Consider the following 20,681-nt stretch of genomic DNA (forward strand, 5'->3'; position numbering starts at 1 on the left):
TTTTTTTGACACTCAGTATAAATCTAAATAAACGGATGTAGCAGACTGACCTAATATTTTCAACTAGCTCTGTACAATATTCAGGGCTAAATAGAGGCATCTTCTGATATTTAGCTGACATTTTATGGGATGTATTCCTTTTTTTTTTCATAATAATCTTGCTACAGTTTCCACTTTTCATACATTTTTGTCTTCAAATACTTTTTACCACTGTCTCTATCTTGTCAAAAGAAAGCATTTTACAAATTATTTATAAACCGTTCAAAGTACAATCAAACTAAGCCTACGTTAACATCTTACACCAGCTGCATTTGTAGGGTTTTTCCTACTCTATTGTTTTGAAAACCAGACCGTAACCCGATCAAATTCTGTTTTGCAGAGCTATTGAACAAACGATACTTACTGGCTTCCATATTTTGTCTTCTTGAATTTATCCCTCTTATACTGAGCATGTTCCTGTTCTAAAGTTCCAACACCTTCTATGATCTGCTTTAGTGTTTTATAAGTCTCCTTTGGGTCATCAATGATAAATGTTGAGTACTCTTCTTGTTCTGGCCCATCATATACAGATTTGCTGCCACAGGCCTCTATGAAAGCAAATTTAAAAAAAGTAGGAGAGGCACACTGTAAAAAATAGTTTAATTGGGGTCACACACACCACCCAGCGTCACTTTGCTGATAATCAGAAACTAAAGCTGGTCTTGCATTAGAAGTAAGTACTATTGATTAAGAAGCAAGATGCATTCATCTAGGTTCCCAAGAGGCAATTAGAAGTCTAAGTGTGAATGTTCAAGAGAAGCTTAACTATAACAATTACAAATCGTATTGCCATCAATGACATTCTACAGAAGTGCTGCAAAAAGGATCAAGCTGAAGTAAATCAGAGCCTCAATAACATCTGCCCAAAATGAGAACGTTATAAAAATGTGAGACGTTACAACACTCACTACACTTTCTGTGCTACAAGTAGTTGTTTTGGCCAAGTGACTACGGCACTTGAAAATATCTGTTTCTTGCTTATATTAACGTATCAAATGCCTCATAGCATGGTCTACTTTCGTGTTACAATGGGGCATACCAGAGGTGGGGGAGAGGGAATATTTTAATCTCTTTCTGTATTTCACTGGTTTTCTAGGTTTTCTTCTGTTTCCATCTCAGTTTCCCAGTTACTGCTCCTTGCTGAGCTGCCTAGGCCAGAAGCAGGGTCTTCTCTCAAATGCTGAAACAAGATGCTGCTTCTGGAAGTGATGATTCAAAAATGGAGGAGATATAGGCAGAGATCGGCAGCTCAGAAGTGGTAGGAAATCTTAAGGTTATAAGTGCATGGTGGCCAGAAATGGATTAAAGTATTTTGTAAGCTGCATGTCTGACACTCCTGGCTTATATCATGTTATAAAATAAAGTACTATTTAAAGTTGAGCACTGCAGTTAAGGCTTCTCTGCTACTCCATCTACTGAATTATGATCGAAAGTTTGGCATATTGTAATGCAGAATATTTTTCTGGCTTGCCCAGCAGCACTAGCTCTTTAGGCTTTTCCTTTCATTACTTTTATCCCTCACTGTTTATCCCCTCCTAGACACTTGAAAAGCAAAACTGGGCTGAAAAATACTCATTACTTATATATACATGGAGTCAGATATATCCAAAACAGCCAGTGTGGGAAACTGTTTGGATTCAGCATGCTCCGGGGAATCGAGTCAGAGAAATATGCACATGGCTTCTGGTAACACAAAATCATATTCCACTGAAAACTCAACTTGGCTGCTTCTTCCTTACAAGATCAATAAAATTCTAGTTAGTGCACACTCTAATTTGCCAATTCAGAGCATGCAAACTATGCTCTGCCTAAACCTTATTAGGGGTCTGGGGCTAAGACTATATTTCAAACAACTGTTTCACATGCAAAGAATTTTTTGTGTATCTTCCACTGTGTACCAAAAATAAGTCACAAAACCTTTCATGGCAGCAGTAAAAAGTTAAATGATGATCGCAGTGTTGTGCAAATGTGTATCTGCACAGTTGGTCTCGAGCAAGGGTTCTCAAAACTGGGGATTGGGACCCCTCAGGGGGTCGCGAGGTTATTACAAGGACGGTCGTGAGCTGTCAGCCTCCACCCTAAACCCTGCTTTGCATCCAGCATTTATAATGGTTTTAAATATAAAAAAAGTGTTTTTAATTTATAAGGGGAGTTGCACTCAGAGGCTTGCTATGTGAAAGGGGTCGCCAGGACAAATGTGTGAGAACCACTGTGCTAGAGGTATCGGGAGCATAAAATTAAGTTATTGTCTCATTTCTAGAAGTGGTGAAACGACACTTCTTCATACACACCTTGCATTTTCTCCAATTTAGGCACATACAAGTTGAAAAGGGAGTAGATGCGTTCAGTTTCTCTATCTCCATCTATGTCTAGTTGTATATTTGCAGGGAGGCCTCTGTAAAATATAAGAAAGGGAAGTAGTGATAGTACCATGCTATATCAGACTGGTTTAAACAATATCTCTTTTACAGCATGAGAGCAACACTGCAGACCTAATATCATGAATATGGGAGTGTGAATCGTTTTCATATTTATATGCAGGCATTAAAAGCAAGGTGTTGCTCGGCTTTTCTTAATCCTGCAGATATGTGGCATACTGCACAGTAACACTACAAACCTAACATACTGGGGGCAGAAGTTTGTATCGTTTCCTTCTTTAAAACTGAGTATTCAAGAAAGGGTGCTAGACTGAATGTCCTGGATCCTCAAGCTATCTGTTTTTCCACAGATCAGGTCAGGGTGATGACAGTTCAAACTACCCCCCACACTGACTATCCAACATGTCTAAACTTTAACTCAGAAAAGAAGATTCTTTACAAATACTTAGACACTTTGGGGATTAATGAATGTGGTCTAGGCAGACAGATACAGTGAGAAGATAGCTAAGTCTCTGGCTATTCAATTCTTGACCTCGGAAGGTATGTCTACACTGCACACTAAGTTTGGGCTCCGGCTCACATTTGAATCCAAGCCCCCATTCCGTCCACACAGGGTACGTCTACACTGTAACAAAAGACCTGTGGCAAGGCTGGCCCAAGTCAGCTGATTCAAGTTTGCAGGGCTAAAAATGGCAGTTTAGACGTTCAGGCTGGAGCCCAGGCTCTGAAATGCTGCGAAGGGGATAGGGCTCAGAGTCTGGGCTCCAGCCCGAGTCTGAACGTTTATGCTGCAATTTTTAGCCCCGCAGCCTGAACCATGTGAGCCAAAGTCAATTGACCAAGGCTCTGAGACCTGGTGCTGATGGTTTTTATTGGAGTGTAGACGTACCCACAGAAACAGTCTGAGTCAGGTCACCAAGCACTCAGGACACAGGCCCGAGGTCTCTGCTAGCTGCCTGGGTTCAAGCCCTGTCATTTTGCTGTGTGGAGACAGCTCAAGCCACAGACCTGAGTCAGAAAGTCTGCATAATGCAGCGTGGACGCAATAGCATGGTTGAGACACCTGGGTCCAGCAGTTATAAGCCCAGGTTTACAATGCAGTTTGAACACTCAAGCAGGGGCTTCAAAATACTGAGTCCCCAGGCCCAGGTCCCACAGATCTGGATTTACAATGCAGCGTACACAGATCTGGATTTACAATGCAGGTTTACAATGCAGGTTACCAACAACCTGGCTATTAGTTTTTGTGAGGACAACAGCTGTTCTCCAGGGACTGGAGTGAGACCAACAACTCATTTCACACAGGGTGCTAAAGACCCTACAAATAATACGCCACTGTTTTTTGTTAGTCTAGATGTAGAAAGCTGTTGTCTACAGTTTAACATACAAGCAAGGAACGGAAAGCCGTCCTTGCGAGCTGTAGGCAGTTTTAGGAGCTTAAGATTTTGCTCTCACGTACTATGGTTTTGAATTTTATCCTGTACTAGACTTACTAATGTAGGGGTGGGCAAACTACGGCCCGCGGGCTGGATCTGGCTCCTCAGGACTTTGGATCTGGCGGGCGGGATTGCCCCCCGTGGTGCTGCAAGCCCTACGCCGCTCTCAGAAGTGGCTGGCACCATGTCCCTGTGGCCGTGGGGTGGGGGGCGGAGGGCTCAATGCATTGCCCTTGGCTCCAGGCACCGCTCCCTGCAGCTTCCAATGGCTGGGAATGGGGAACTGCGGACAATGGGAGCTTCAGAGGAGGTACCTGGAGGTGTGGCAAGGGCAGCGCGCGGAGTCCTGTGCCCCTCCTCCCCCAGGGGCCACGCAGAGACATGGTTCCGGCCACTTCCCAGAGTGGTGCAGTGTGGGGCCAGGGCAGGCAGGCAGAGAGCCTGCCCTGGCCCCGGTGCGCTCCGCTGCCACCCCGGAGCTGCTTTAGGTAAGCAGCGCCAGGCTGGAGCCCAAACCCTTCGCCAGGGTTCTGCCCTCCGTAGTAACCCTGCGGTTCTGGGTCTCCCCACCCTGGGGAACCCTCAACCCTCTATCCCCACCTCGCCTCAGTCTATGGCTACTGCCAGTCACCATCTAACCCCCGCTCACTGGGGCAGACTGCAGTGTACAAGCCATTTATCATTGGCAAGGCGGGGGATTTGAACTGGCTGTCTTTGCCTACCCTTGGGCTGCCCCTTTGCAACCCTAGTATCTGCTTGGCCTTTAGCAAGGCTGCAGCCTGGGGCTTTTCCAGGCGGGCACTTCCTAGCTCCCTTGCCCTACTCCCCAGCACTGCTCCACTCAGGAACCTTGCTCAGTAGCCAGGCCCTTCCCCCTCTATAGCTAGAGAGAGGTGCTCTCTTAGCTCCTGCCTAGCAGTCCCTTTATAGGGCCAGCTGTGGCCTGCCTGGGGCATGGCCCCAGCTGAGGCTGTTTCCCAATCAGCCTAGCAATTGGCTCCCCCGGAGCAGCCTTTTTCCTAGGCTGCTTTCAGGGTTAGAGTGGGTAACCACCCCTGCTACAACCTGCCCCCCAACTCCCTGCCCTAAGCCCCCTGCCTGCACCTCGCACCCCTCCTGCAGCCCAACTCCCTGCCCTGAGCCCCCTGCTGCACCCTGCACCCCTCCTAAACCCCAACCCCCTGCCCTGAGCTCCCTCCTGCGGTCCACACCCCTCCTGGACCCCTGCCCTGAGCCCCTTCCTGCACTCCACACCCCTCCTCTACCCGAACCCCCTTCCCTGAGCCCCCCTCATACACCCCGGATGCCTCCTCTGCCCCAATCCCTTGCCCTGAGCCCGTTCCTGCACACCGCACCCCCTCCCACACCCCAAACTCCAATCCCCTGCCCCAGTCCTGCATACAATTTCCCCACCCAGATGTAGCCCTCGGCCCAAAAAGTTTGCAAACCCCTGTACTAGTGTCTCATGTACTAAGAAGAGAGAGCAGTTTAACCAGGGTCTGAAGATGCCAGTTGCACTCGGTATGAGAAGAAGATTGGGATGACAACACAATGGACCTAAGATGACAGTTTGTTGTCTAGAACCCAGAGGTGCCCAGGCAGCTTGCACCTCTTCACAAATATTACCCATTGGGAGGCCACACTGCACATACTTAACATGCCCCTGGCTGAATTTAAAACAAGCAGTGTCCTACCGACCCTTACCCAGTGCAGGGCGTACAGCCAGGAGTATTATCTGCGGTGGCCTTGCAGCACAGCCAGTGTCCATTAAGGTATGCGGAAGGGTGGTAGACTGTGAGGCGTTTCTTGTTGCACTGGCTAACTTTAGTAAGTATGTCAATCCAGTCCTTGGCCTCGACACAGTTATTTGCCTGGATGTACAGGACTCTCTCAGGCTGAATCACTTGGAACATCTGAAAACAAGGAAATAATCCACAGACTGAACCACCAATTTAATTAACACTGGAGTCAATTGAAAAGAATACAAAGTAAAGGAGGGAGTCTTAACAGCATAAACCTCTACATTAGAAGGTACAGTCTGATCAGTGGATTATTAAAGGAAACAGGACAATGTGTCAGACCAAAAGATGCATCTAAAAGCAGCAAGAAATCCTATTAAACACAAACGGATCTATAAAATGAAACATTAACTATTTCTTTAAAAATAAAACCTAATGCTTTGTGCAACATGTTAATCCTGCTTCTACAGAAGACAATTTATAAACAACGGAGATTAATATGCTTACTGAGGAACACACCCTTACAGGGATCACTCAGCGTCAGAGATACAATTTTAGTAATGCTGCAGCTTCAAGTTTTGGAAGCTGACAGAGAAAGCAAATGCTGGGCTGAAAGGAAACGCTATTTGTAGGGGGAAGGGGAAGAATCGAGTTTGCAATCAGCTGCCGTGCCTATTTTGCTTTAACTGACACACAATTAACCTCTTAGCACTTATTTTGTTTTGATTTTCTTTCCCTTTTATAACCACTTGCACACACTAAATATAACCACTTATACCACTAATAAAGTAACAGAAGCGCAGGCTTCCTTGTGAATATACAGGGGTGTGTTAGTGGCTCAAATTATTAAAATGTTTGTGTCATGTTAATGCTTAGGCACTCCAAATCACGATTGGGATTCCATTTTGCAGATGCTGTCTGAACATTTATGAACACACAGTCCCTACCCCAAATAGCTTGCAATCAAAGAAATCACAACCACTATCAATCGTTTTCCATGCTCTTCCTTCCTCTTGAAAAGGTAACATTTCAAACATAATTCCTTTTCCAGATAAACTGATATCTGAAAATCTGTTGGGGATTACTGAGATTAAAGTTAATGAGATAACAGCAAATACTGGAAAAGCAAAATCGAGTACTTGAAGTTCATATAACTTTTCTAAATATTTAGCATTCGCTGGTTTTCTTTCCCCTTTCATGTTTAAATAAGTCCCCCCAAAATTAAAATCTGCATATTACTGTTTGTATATGGCTTTGGATATGGCTAAGTATTATTTCCCATAATTCCCCTGTGTCCTCAGGGTTATCAATTTTTTTGGTATAAACTCACCTTTCTGAATTACAAACACAGAGATCATTGTCCCAGATTGTATACTGACTGGATAAGGGATAGGAAACAGTATTTTAAAGGTATCAGAGTAGCAGCGGTGTTAGTCTGTATTCGCAAAAAGAAAAGGAGAACTTGTGGCACTTTAGAGCCTAACCAATTTATTTGAGCATAAGCTTTCATGAGCTACAGCTCACTTCATCGGATGCATGCAGTGGAAAATACAGTGGGGAGATTTATATACATAGAGAACATGAAACAACGGGTGTTACCATACACACTGTAATGAGAGGAAGCTCACTTCAATACATGGTATCAGTTCAGTCTCTGCTCCCTTTACTACACTTTAAGGTTTGTATTCTTGGAAACGGGGAATATCCCTTCTATTTCACAAGCGAACTTCTTGATTTAAATGGAATTTTCACCGAAAGAGAAAGGGAAAGGAAGGCTGCAGTTGGCATTTTTTCCTGTGTTCAGTATTTTTTTTTATTGATACCAGACACCAAATAAAAAGGTGTGAACTTCACCACAATACTGCTGTAGCAATTATTAGTGTGATCAGCTGGGCAAGGGCAAGTGTGGACAAAATACAGTATTCTGTTTAAAAACTTCCCAGGAGAAAAAGGGCTAATTTGAGGTGAGACGGGAATTGCAAAGTCTAGAGCATACAGCTCATCCCCTGTTTAACACAGAGCTGTAGGAAAGTGCATTTTAACACACTGCTTAGTGTAGTGGAGCCCCATATGTTACAACAAAGGAACAGATTTATAAGGGATATGTGGTTGTGTAATGGGATACCATTATAAGTGACCTAATGTATGGAAACTGTTACTGAGAAGCCAACAGTTGAGCCAAGAATTTCAAGTCGTTGCAAGACCTGTTCAGGCTCAAAAAACACCAGACAACAGCATTTGTTCTTAAAGCAATGTTCTGCAAAAGACCAGAACGTTACTTGTAAAACAACTCTCTGTCCAAGGATCCGGAGGACTTCTTGAAAGAAGAGACAGACAGACTGGCTGGGCGTACTGTGCCCCTACGTGGTGCTGGCATCTACCACACATTATGACACTCATTAGGAATGATGAAAATGGGATTTGGTGCAAGATGACAAGATGATGAACACAGATGCCAAGAAAATATTTATAGTAGACGTCTTTAAATATACTTTGCATGAGTATGGAGAATTCACATCAGCTGCATCGGCAGCAAGGTTTTAGAATTCTGCCCATATCATTGTATTCTATTTCTAATGCTAAGAGGAACAGAAATTCTCTGATATTGAAAATAACCCAGCAGAAAGCCTTATTGGCTGGTGAGGTGGGGAGTAGCATATTCTACCATTTCCGGAAGAGTCCTGGGGAAATTTTATCTTGAAATATGTTCAGAGATCTGCATTTCCCATGCAAAAAGGAATGCTTGAGTTCAAAGCATGGTTCTATTCTGTAAACTACGTAAATGTTGCATCTTTTGCTTTTTATTCAACAAATACTTAAGTTAACTATGCAGTGAGGAGAAACAGCGAGCTACAGCCTACTGCATCTTGTTACAGACAAACAGAGCAGTTCCACAGTTATCACATTACAGACAAACAGAGAAATGCCACTGAGTTGAGCGTAGGGTCTCGCTTTGCTCAGCCAATCAGTAAAAACATTATCACAAGTCTGGTATCTAGTCTAAGCCTGAACATTACCCACCCTGGTCCTCAGAGCCCATGTAATTTAGGAAGTGGAAGGATCACATGATATAGAAGCTGGAAGTCACAACAATTTATGAATAAATACCTATTTTAGATAATGTTTAGAGACAGATAAAAACATACAATTCATTTTATAAGATCTCTCAGATCTGTACAGTTGGAATCGTACCACCTATGGTAGCTGATTTTAGATTTAAATTCATACATTTCTAAAAACAGTTTCTGTATAATAGATAGTATATACCAAATACATAAAAACATGCTCTGGTACTCCACTCTTGAGAAATGCAGCCATCCTGCACACCTGCCAACAGAACTATTATACCACACTATCAAGCTCATATGGTATAAAGGTTATATTGGCAAATATCGGGGACCACATCTCTCATTCCCATATACTCTATACCAGATATATACACGCTATGTCATTATTCTACGAAGATATGCTAGCTGATTGAGCATTGCAAGAGAATGTGCTCCGTTGTAAATGTAAGGAGTTAATTCATTCCCAAGGGTCAGACCTAGAGCTGATGGGAAGGGCAGAGACTTGGTTGCCTTCCCTGTGTCCAGCTATCTAGGTCCCAGCCAGCTGATCAGCAGTGAGCGGGCAGTACTAAGTGTGTGCTGCAGGTAACTAAATCCGGATACCGCTGACAAGGCCACATGAAAAATCTCAATGGACTTCACTTTTGGACACCCATGCTACTAGATACAGAACAAGCAGCTGTGGCTGTAAGTCTTCCAGTGGAAATCCAACACGAGTTACAAAAAGGAAAGAGGAGATTTGGTGGGGGTGGGGACCAAGACAAATCCAACTAACAGTTGAAGATGACCTACTTACATTTTTCATTTTAAAGGACTCCTCCTCCAATTTCTCCACTGCCAGAATGTTTTCTATCGGAATGCTACACAGTGGGTGATCACCTGCAATAAACAATTGCAAGCTAAAGCTGCATAACTGTTCAAGTGTCACTTCGCCCTCTGCTCTTATTAAAAGCCATGCTTTGATTTCTGTGAAGGAAGAGTTCAATGTGACTGCAAGAAAGCTTGTGTTACTGACATGCTGTCAAAGTCTCAATATTACCTTAATTTCATTTCTGCCTTGAGCTGCAAAATGTGCCACCACCAAACCGCTTCAAAAATCACCTATTCAGGCAGTGACTGGAAAATTGCAGACAGAATATTTTCCCTCAAGAGGCAGCAAAAAAAAAAAGAAGAAAAAAAAAAAGGGAATCTTTCCTGTCGGTGCAGGTGATTAAAGATGGTGGGCATGATTTAGTGGAATCTCCTTCCTTAGAAGATTTTAAGGTTAGGCTTGACAAAGCCCTGGTTGGGATGATTTAGTCGGGGATCGGTCCTGCTTTGAGCAGGGGGTTGTACTAGATGACCTCCTGAGGTCCCTTCCAACCCTGATATTCTATGATTCTGTGATGCAGACTTCATGATTGAGAGAGTGAAGTAATCTAATAGTGAATGGAACCTGCAAGCGCTCCCTCAGCAAACGCACACAATAGAAGGAATAGTTGTTATTCTCTACTGAATAAAAAAATCCAATCTAGTTGGAAACTCCTGAAATAATCTTTATAATCTTAATCTAATATTAAGGATTTTACTTATGAACAAATGTTTGAAAGTTCAAAGCATGTAGTCAAACCCCAGCGTGCTTCTGTTAATACTGCAAATGCTACAAAATTAATGAAAACCACTAAAGAGAGAATCTATTTCTGGAATCCAATTGATAAGTGATAACAAATGCAAGAATAAGAGAATTAATTAATTCAATAAAAGATGGGCATGTATGTGCCTGAGAATAATGAGACAATTAATAAAAATCAGCAATACTTCAGCAGTTCCATGTAAGTGGTAATTTTGATATTAATTACATTAAAACAGTTAATTTTACCCATGATGTAACCACACAGTGAAATATCAAGCACTGAAAAGTGAGGCAATTCCAGAAGTTGCAGACGGATTTCCTCTACAAGACTAACTCAGCACGATGCCCACAGGAAGTATTTTCTCTGTTTTTCATTTGAAATGTGGGCGCTAATGTGTTATTTATTGTTGTTAATGTGTACCATAAAATGGGCAGTTACAACCTCATCTCCCTGGAACTGCCTCACTTTTGAGTGCTTAATACAGTATTCCAAACCTTAACAATAAATTAACGCTAGGATATCAATTTGTGGGATTTGGCATTGTCCCATTCAAACCCAAACCCCAGCTTAAGGTTATTACAGCCGTGTTCTGCCTTCTCAGCCCGTATGATAAACAAGTGTGAATGCACACACAGTGTATGTTAATTACTGATAGGGTACTGTAGAGATTTAGTCCATAAACACACTCCAATAAGCATGTGGTTTAATTCATATCAAAGCATTCCAATTCCACCCAAACGCTCTGAAATGATTAGTACAAAGAATACACAGAAAGAAAAAGAAAAAAATTCATGTGCTTTTAAAAAACATCCCTCTCTCCTCTCAGATACTTTTTCTATGTATTGTATTTTCTGCAGTTACAGATTTACAGAAATTAGGTTTTTATTGTAAAGTACATTACCAAGGAGCTCCCTCTGTTCTCTTACACAGTTCTGTATGCTTAACCCATTGTTTTATTAGTGAAAAGTTAGAAAACAGAAAGGCAAACCTTTGTTACCTTTGCTTTTCTGATAGGTAAATTCATGGTTAGTCAGGCGAAACCATCTCTTCTTGAAGTTTTTCATACCAAATCGTTTTCTTCCTTGTGCTCTTTTGATCATAAACCTATTGTAAACGGGAAAGCATTGTTACATTAATGCACTCAATAACAATCGCGAATTGTCAAACTCCAAAAGAACACACTGAATACTTTATAATCCTAGGTTCCTGCCTAGACTACAACTTAACCAGTTGAAAGTCTAGCGAGAGATGTTACCCTCCAACTATACTAGGAAAACAGAGGAACTTAGCTAGTATGTATTTGCTATGCTTAACTTAACTCTACCACTTTTCCCAATCAAGACAGAGTCTAAGAGGCTTAGATGATTTTCAACACCTAAAAGAGATGTACAAAACCTCTTTAGTACAAGAACTGTCTTATGTGATTTAATCACTCATACTCTATAAATAATATAAAATGTTGAATGTTGTGGAACTCCATTTTCAACTAACAAAGTAATGCTGCAGTTAGAAAATACAGATTTTTATCCCAACATAAACTAGCCTGTTAAAAGCTAGTAATTTTGAGTTTTTCGTTTACTGATTTGTTGTTTGTACGCTCAGGTAGCAATCAGTTTACTAAGAACTATATTATATCTACTATATGTCTAAGCACTAAATTAACCCACAATTTCAAGGTAACATAGGAAAATATGATACTGATTTCATTATGCTCTGTACAACCTTTAAAGAAGAAATTATATATATGGAGAGAGAGAGAGAGAGAGAGAGAGAGAGAGGGAGAGAGAAATTATGCATGCCAGAGATGGAAAGCTATTTTACACAGTGTACGAGTGGATTCATATGTACAGTATACTGTACTGGATAATATAACAGAATCATTAAAAACTACTTGCTATCAAAGCTGTATTTATCAGACACAAAGGTAGTATACAGCACAATGAACACACACAACATAGAGAAGTAATAGGGAGTGGCTTAATGTAAGGGAGGACTTCACTACATGTGTTTTCACTAGCAGGGGAGCCAGAATACTTTGAATAACAAACACCATAGTTCCAATTTCTGATAGAACATCCTTAGTCACAAACAATTAGAATGTGTTAGACAGACTAGGAACCTAATAAAAGCCTCCTTCTCCAAAGCATTCCAACCTGAATGCACTCGTGCCACTCTGTTTAGTATTGTGCTGTATTGTTCCCGCAGTGCATTTAGACTGTAAATGTCTTGGGGCAGAGGCTTGTTTTATGCTTGGCATGCCCCATTCACTGTACTGTAGGCACTTACAGAATTATATAACTATTATGGTGGTTAAAATCTGTCCATTCCCAGAAGGTTTGGATAGTAACAGTCACTTCTCAGTCTTTGTTCCTAGAGCATTTGAGAAAGACAATGGAGCTGTATGTCTGACAGTGGGTCAAGCCCTCCTAATGTCAACCAAGCTGATGGACCCCTTCAGGTTTTGAAGTTAGGCAAATCTCAGAACGAGAGTGGGTGCCTAAGAAAACGGGGCTGGGCAGTCTGAGGAACACACTCTTCATTAAGTCCTTCTTTTTGCCAGGCAGACATCCTTAAAGGTGACCTGCACATACCCAGGGTGTTTTGAAAATAAACTCCCTTTTAGATGTGGGCACTCAGTACCCCAGAGTTAAAAGCACATTTCTGATCACATTCCCTCCTGTTATTTAAAAACTACGCATTGAATCAGACACTGTCTCTCTCTCTTTTTATGGAAGATCCTGCCTTTGATATTAGAATAGGAGAAGTGTGGAAGCCCGTAAGCTACCTACAATAATTTAAAACAAAAACAGTATGTCATGATTTCATTACCTGGGTAGGCAGGCAGAAAGTATTTCAAGGCCAGTTTAAAGTATTTCCTTGTTTCTAAAATCCATGTAACATTTGAGGAATTGGCTGAACAAATGCTCAAGACACATGAAGGAAAAACATTATCAAAGTTAATTGGCTGAAGAGTCTTTTTATTACTCCTCTTTGTGGTTTAAATGAGGATCTATTTCAGTTTTGCTTGGCCACGTCAGTGTGAATGCCCTTCGAGCACGAGTATGCAAGGAGAAATTACTTCCAGTTCTCTTCCTTTTGGAAAGAGCCCAACAGCTATTGGTTGAGCAGCGATGGCGTGCTTGGTGCCGGCAAAGCACAGGCCAGCAGCTAACCCACTCATCTCGGGAACTAGATGGTCAAACAAAAGTGCACACTCTGCAGGGTGAGTTACAGATGCTCTTTATACAGAAAGAAAAAAGATTAAAATTAAATTTAATTAAAAAAAGCAGAGCAAAGGCGTATAGAAAACCCACTCAACAGCCAGATAATTGCTCTGGAAAAATAATCAGATTGATGGTTGTGAGATAATTTGCCTTTTTTAATGATAAGGCATGACAATTACAAGATAAGGCGGGGGACCTAGCCATCTGCATCCCACTCTTTAACCTTGAAAACAATTTATTTGTATGTTGCTGAAACAGTGCAATAGAAGATGTACGCTGACATCTTAATCACTCGCAAGGAGGTTTTAGGAATTTGTACACTAAACATTAAATACACTTCAGCGGGCTTGAAGCCTCTGCCTACAGATAAAAAGTACTTTACCATTTTCAGCATCTTTTTAAAAAAAAATAGGCACCGTTGAGATGTATGTGACAAATTCTCTCTGTTGGTTTTACATTGGGCATTTCAGCGTTATTAAACAGAGAAAACATCCTTCCCAAATTTAAGTCAGAAATGTCTGTTGCTATGAAGGAAGGACACACTGTCAGCAGGTAGCTTCGGCAAAGCACCAGCTGTCCCTACCATCTTACCTGCACGAACTATTACCATCAACTTTCTTTACTGTTAGTTTAAGAGTCCTTATAACAGCAGCCAGCAGGCCGAGCAAGAAAAGACAGAAAAAAATCAGACAAGAGCAAAAGAAAGACAGAGGCAGAAAAGTCATGTTTAAGAGTCAGAGGGGAAAAGTTACAAATTATACATTTATTTTCAAAAAGCAAAAGAATGATAATGCACAGAATTAAAACAGACATGCCTACTTCTGGGGACTCTATCACAGAAGTGAGGTGAACTGTACCAGCTAAATAGAGGGGATGTTCATACTTTCACAGGTAAAAGTTGTCAGCATTTTCAATGTAAACCTAATATGTTATTATTTAGTGATTTATAAAATCTGTTGTGAAAATTTACTCTAGGTTGTAACTTAGCATACTAAGCTCAGGAGAAATTCTCAAAAAGGTTTTATTTTCAGAAGAAACTATCTAGCTGCCTATACTCTGTACTTAGGTGCTTTTACAGACTCATTTTTAAAGTGAAAAATGCCAGCAATTAGTCCATATGACAACTAGTGTGTGGAAAGTGTCTTAAGAAGCAGAGATACTGAGATTTGAAGTTGTTCCACTGTACATGCATATTAAACATTTTTCTACAAAAATTAGTTAAGATTATCAGCACCTGGATTTTACAGCACAACAGCAATGGCAAAACCCATCAGAAGGCTTTGCCCACTCCTCAATGTCATGATAAAGTATTGAGTGTCTGTCTACGGAATGGAATTTTGCAGCTGTTGTTAGTTTGAGTCACAACCTTAACCTTCTTTTAACAAAGGGGCAGTTTAACTTAACTCTGCATTAATTGTGGTAATTAAATTCTATAGGCTTTTTTTTTAAACAAAAATTCGAGAACACATGTGAAATTAAAGTGTTTAGATCAAATGAAAGGATGTTAAAATAAGCTAGCAGCCACAGTGGATAAAGACAGCAATGCAACATTTTTCTACCTTTATATTTTTCCTCGTAACATATGAATATAGTGGGGAGGAAGGATAGCTGCCTTACAATGGTACTAAAACACACAGAGATACAAGAAATTCTACTATGAACACATTCTTACCCTTCTTTAAGCAGGATGGGTTGCTCTATACTCTTGTGATCTCTCCTTCCAGAGGATGAAATCAAATCTAAGAACTTAAGAGGGACAAAGCATACGGATAAAATATGGGTACAACAGAAGCCAAATCAAAATGTTTATATTTACATATTACTGTAGTACAAGACAATGCTCTAACAATATTTGAAAAAAGAATACAGCAAACAAGACCAGGAATGGAGTCTTAGAACTTTTAGTAAGTAATCTAGCTAGGTATGTGTTAGATTATGATTTCTTTAAATGGCTGAGAAAAGAATTGTGCTGAATAGAATAACTATTTCTGTCTGTGTATCTTCTTTGTAACTTAAGGTTTTGCCTAGAGGGGTTCTCTATGTTTTTGAATCTAATTACCCTGTAAGATATCTGCCATCCTGATTTTACAGGGGGGATTTCTTTATTTCTATTTACTTCTATTTTTTATTAAAAGTCTTCTTGTAAAAAACTGAATGCTTTTTCATTGTTCTCAGATCCAAGGGTTTGGGTCTGTGGTCACCTATGCAAATTGGTGAGGCTTTTTATCCAACATTTCCCAGGAAAGGGGGGGTGCAAGTGTTGGGAAGATTGTTCATTGTTCTTAAGATCCAAGGGTCTGGGTCTGTAGTCACCTAGGCAAATTGGTGAGGCTTTTTACCAAACCTTGTCCAGGAAGTGGGGTGCAAGGTTTTGGGAAGTATTTTGGGGGGAAGGACGCGTCCAAACAGCTCTTCCCCAGTAACCAGTATTAGTTTGGTGGTGGTAGCGGCCAGTCCAAGGACAACGCGTGGAATATTTTGTACCTTGGGGAAGTTTTGACCTAAGCTGGTAAAGATAAGCTTAGGAGGTTTTTCATGCAGGTCCCCACATCTGTACCCTAGAGTTCAGAGTGGGGGAGGAACAATTAGGGAATTTGGGAAGGTTTTCTGGATGGTACATTAAGAACAGCTCAAATGTAACAGTGCCCCTAAGTACAAAAGGTAGACGCCCCCACTTTTCATCTCCTCTTCATGCTCCTTTTCCTTTATTACTCAACCTCCTTCATTTAGTCTTGGACCAGACTGTTCTCATTGAAGGCTTGCAGGATAACATGGAATGTGTATATGCATTAAAATCTGACCCAATGTTCCATAAGTGTTATTTAAGAAGTGTGGTTTCCAACAAATGCTATGGAATTTTATGTGCACTGTATTCACTGCATATTTCTTGAGTACTACTGCTACTGAATCTGTTTTTTCTTGAGAGTGTTTGGTCTTGTGTAAATATTACACTACTTATATGCCTCTAAACATCAGCTTCAATAAGTATAATATGTATTTGATGCATTGCCTTGTTACTTACATTTTTTACTGCATCTGCATATTTCTGCTCATTAAAATAGTCATAAAAAGTGGCCATGTAAGATTCCTTGAAGTTGGCCTGAAATGCAAACAACCAACCAATATTTGTGTGTCTTCCAATACAACTTATACATAAAATCTTAACATCAACAGACTCAGAAAATAAGTTTCCCTACTCAAACCACCACCACTTTCCCTATTTGTAAAAAAGAGAAAGAAATCAAAGCTACTTTCAGGTTGTTTGGCTGTAATATGGAATATATCGAGAAAGCTCTCAGACTAAAATAATTTCTAAAATAAATGTGGGTTAGCAGAATGCATTCCAAATCTTCAATTCAATAGAATTACTATAACATTCTGTAAAAGTTTCAAGCTATTTTTTAAAAGTCATGCTCCCAAAACAATCTGACAAAAATAATAAGAGACAAGGAACTGAATGGGCTCAAGAGATTTGTAAATGGGATACAGGCTCACTCACAGGTTGCTGGTGTGAATCCAGACCAGGTCAGCAGTGGCCTCATGTTATCATCTGATAACTGTTTGGTGGCCTACTGGCTCAAATTATTCTCATTTCAAATTTCTAGCAGACATCAAAAAGCCACGATCAGCTATCATCACTAATTGGCTGAGAGCTCAAATGGCACGAGAAGCGCACTATCCCTCACCATTAGAGGTGGTTCCTCTAGATCTAGATCAGGCTTTAAATACTTTGCTGAGGCAGCATAGAAAATACCGCAAGGCTGCTACCATGTGTATTTCATTCTCCAGGTGCTGGCACCTTTCAATGTGGCATTTTTTCAAAAAGACTTCACAAAAAGCCCCAGAGCCCCAAGACCATGTCACACTTTACTAAAAATGTAGTTCAAATAAGAAAACGTTTGCCATCAATTCGCATGCAGGTTATAAATTCAGTTACTCTAGCATGGCTTACCACTGACTGATTTGCATATGGTACTACGTAGCCATTCCAAACATTTAATTACAATAATAAAGCGACAATCGGCTTTTAAAAAGGAAATAAAGAGCAACATTTTGCCAACATAACCCACAAAATAAGAAATAAAACAAAACACTTACAGATTTAGATTTTGATAAGCTGCCCAATGTTTGTATGGTCTTAGAGATAAGTGTCAAAGTTCTAGAGGTCTGAGGATCCTATGAAGGGGGAGAACAATGGTGTTACATATTCCTGATGTTTAAATCACGGGACAGAGCACTACACACATTTTCTGTTCTCTATTTCACTCATACCAACAATCAGTGTAAAATTTTAAAAACTCACAAACTTTATAGAAAGAAAGCTGCTGCCTTAAGAAGCATGACAGACTTTGTAATGAGTACCTTCCTGCCTTTGCTTCTAAAGAGCAAACAAGAAAGAATCCTTGCTTCATTTTTTAAGTGAATGCTTGAAGACTATTTTCTATACTAATATTTAAAGGTTTAGGTTTTGGGCAACACATTTACTATTCAAAGGATCTCAAAGGGTTTTGAAGTAATGAATCCAATTAAAATGGAGCAGCTACCACAGTTGCTAGAATAGTTTGCAGTTCCTTTGACTTACTGTAGAACCTGTTTACTTAAGAGAAGAAATTTGGCCAAGAGGCCACAGTAATATTCAACCCATTAAAAAATTATGCTGTACCCTTTCTCGTGGAATCTTTAACAACTTATTCCTCAAAGTCACCTCTGACCACCAGAAGGCACTTTTTATCCCAGGGAAGAGTATCTGATAGGACCATTTTTTAAAATTCACTTATTTAGAAATGGGAGAACATTTTAACATGTAAACAAAATCTGTTTAATTTTTAAGGCAATTAATATGTTTTTAACAAAGTTATTGCAGCTGAAATCCCTATTACTGCATATAACTTTGTACAAGAAAAGAATGAGGCGATACAATTCCGGTTTACGTAACACTTCACAGCATGCTGGGCCCCATATGTAGAGTTCTTACAGTAGGTAATTCCACAACCAATCTTCTCTTCGATAGCACTGAGCACTAGCAAAGAACACAAGCTTGTATGCATTACCCAGCTGGACAATGAAACTGTTGACCAGTAGGGGGAGGCTCATGAGTGTTTGAGACAGAACTTTCATAGGAGCTGGACCTAGATTACAGAACTCCCTCTCTGAGAGAGAGGGACAAGAATTACCACTGGGCTCAATTTCAAAACTAAATGTAAAATTCACTTCAGCTTATCGAGGGGGGAAGTCTAAGTTCTTCACAAACATAGCCACCTAACACATCTGCTTGCTAACACAGAAAGCAGACAAGAACTATCAAGCTATTTCTCCTCCGTGTTGAGAAAATAGATTAAAAAAAAAAAACACTTGGTAGGCACTCATACTATGGTGATGGGGCCACATATGAACCTAGATAGATCAATACTGTACTTACTGGGTGGTGTGGTGTAAGTTGAAAGAGATTTGGAGAAAGAATTGCAGGAGCAAAGAATCTCAGGAAAATGAAACTGCTTACAGCTGTATACCGTACATCTGGGTCACCTGTAACAAGAGAAACCATTCTACTCATTATCCCAACAAACAATACTTTAAAGAGCACCTTCAGTACTAGTAAAACTGTCAAAATACCTTCTGATAGTTAATTCAGCCCTGTGCTGGAAGTTCACATATTCCCGAGTTATGGGCAAATGAGATAATGGAGGTCATTTGGAGCCAAATATTAGCTATTGATAAAGTAATGAAAATATCCGGGTGAGAGCTAGCCCCATTAAAACAGAACACAACTGTGCAGAGAGCTCCACAAAGTCTCATTGTGCAGGAAATGCTTAGTTTGTATATCAGATTTTGGTACTCAACTGGAACATAACATTTACACGGATTATAAAAAGGAGACTGATTCTCACCATTTATCTCTAGCATCTAGCACAAAGGGGCCCTGATTTGTTAGGGCCCCCAGGCACTATTGTAAAATAAGTAACGAATAGTAATTATAACAATAATTATTATAAATTGAATGGATAAGGAACACAATATGGCCATCAATGGCATTTCATTTTGAGATTTTCTATTCTCAAAGTGACTATAAAATGGCACCCTCTTACTCAACTGATCTGCTCCTTGTGTGTATGAAGAGTTAGATCTGCTTACTTTAGTGACAAAAAATTGATTTTTGGTTGGTTGATTGGGGCTTTTTTAAATTGCTTTTTACTCTGGCAGAGGTAATGCAGCTAAGAAGTGAAACAGATTCTACTTATTCTTGTGTATCTGCAACAAATTTTACTAAGTTCTACTCAGTGGTAGCTATGCAAAGCCACTGAAGGCAATGGCCTTGCATAGGTGTCAATAATTTATAATTTGGTTTTTATTTCAGGCTAATGCCTGGGTTGAAAAAACCTGAGATTTGATAATGAGTTTGCAGGCCAGCTGTGTTAAAAAAAAAAAATCTCTATACTTGTAAACTGAGCATATTTGATCTGAAATCATCGATACATAAATTTGAACCCCCTCAATGCCATTTCTATCATGTCACTTTCAGAGTAAAGTAGAATAAATTTTAAGGAAGAGCTGAGGTAAACACAGTATAGATAAACACTTCACAGATAGCTTCTAATCTGAAATATACTTTTAACCTCTACACCTGTAACTCTGATAATGTAAACTGGTAGATAATAAAAATTATATACTTCAAAATGATTTAACATACAAGAAGTTACATACAGCAACTCACCTTGAAAACGTTTGGCAGCTGACTCTCTCAGTGAAAAGAAAATATCGCACATCACTGTGGGACAGCTCACCCCAGATTTCGTTATGACAGTAAAAATGCGGTCAACATACTGCCTCAGATTTTCCTGAAACATTTAGCAATATGTTAAAATTTATTTTTGTTTTGTTTTAAATGCACCATTTCTCTTCGATGGAAAACAGGGCTACTACACTTTCTACAATGGCATCTATACTAGATTATATTTGCAATAAATTGTAAGATATAAAAAAGCCACAGTTCCAGATTCAATGGATACCCTACTCTGCGGTGAGGTGTATTTCTAAGCACAAAGCTGAAAGCACAGTGTCTTTTTCCACTCTCACACACACACAAAATTGGACCTCATTCCAAAAAGCACATTATTTCTTCTACAAAACCATTTTCTACGCTCTCTTTGGAAAAATTGGCTAAGGAGTCCTCATTTCTATTATAC

At 40.2% G+C, this 20,681-nt stretch overlaps 1 protein-coding gene across 3 annotated transcripts in view; it reads right to left on the reverse strand.

Annotated features, from left to right (window-relative positions):
* RASA3 (RAS p21 protein activator 3) overlaps window positions 1-20,681 on the reverse strand; it is a 266,580-nt gene that overhangs the window by 2,422 nt on the left and 243,477 nt on the right. For all 3 annotated transcript variants that reach the window (XM_073350720.2, XM_073350711.2, XM_073350726.2), the window contains 10 exons: window positions 20,210-20,333; window positions 18,917-19,023; window positions 17,596-17,673; window positions 16,520-16,597; window positions 15,170-15,243; window positions 11,271-11,377; window positions 9,457-9,539; window positions 5,558-5,766; window positions 2,331-2,434; window positions 404-587 (listed from right to left, as the gene is read on the reverse strand). In XM_073350720.2, coding sequence (XP_073206821.2) covers window positions 404-587; window positions 2,331-2,434; window positions 5,558-5,766; window positions 9,457-9,539; window positions 11,271-11,377; window positions 15,170-15,243; window positions 16,520-16,597; window positions 17,596-17,673; window positions 18,917-19,023; window positions 20,210-20,333 — 1,148 coding nt within the window. The remainder of the gene's footprint in view (window positions 1-403; window positions 588-2,330; window positions 2,435-5,557; window positions 5,767-9,456; window positions 9,540-11,270; window positions 11,378-15,169; window positions 15,244-16,519; window positions 16,598-17,595; window positions 17,674-18,916; window positions 19,024-20,209; window positions 20,334-20,681) is intronic.

The sequence above is a fragment of the Lepidochelys kempii genome, chromosome 1, assembly GCF_965140285.1.
Source record: "Lepidochelys kempii isolate rLepKem1 chromosome 1, rLepKem1.hap1, whole genome shotgun sequence".
NCBI classification, from domain to species: Eukaryota; Metazoa; Chordata; order Testudines; family Cheloniidae; genus Lepidochelys; species Lepidochelys kempii.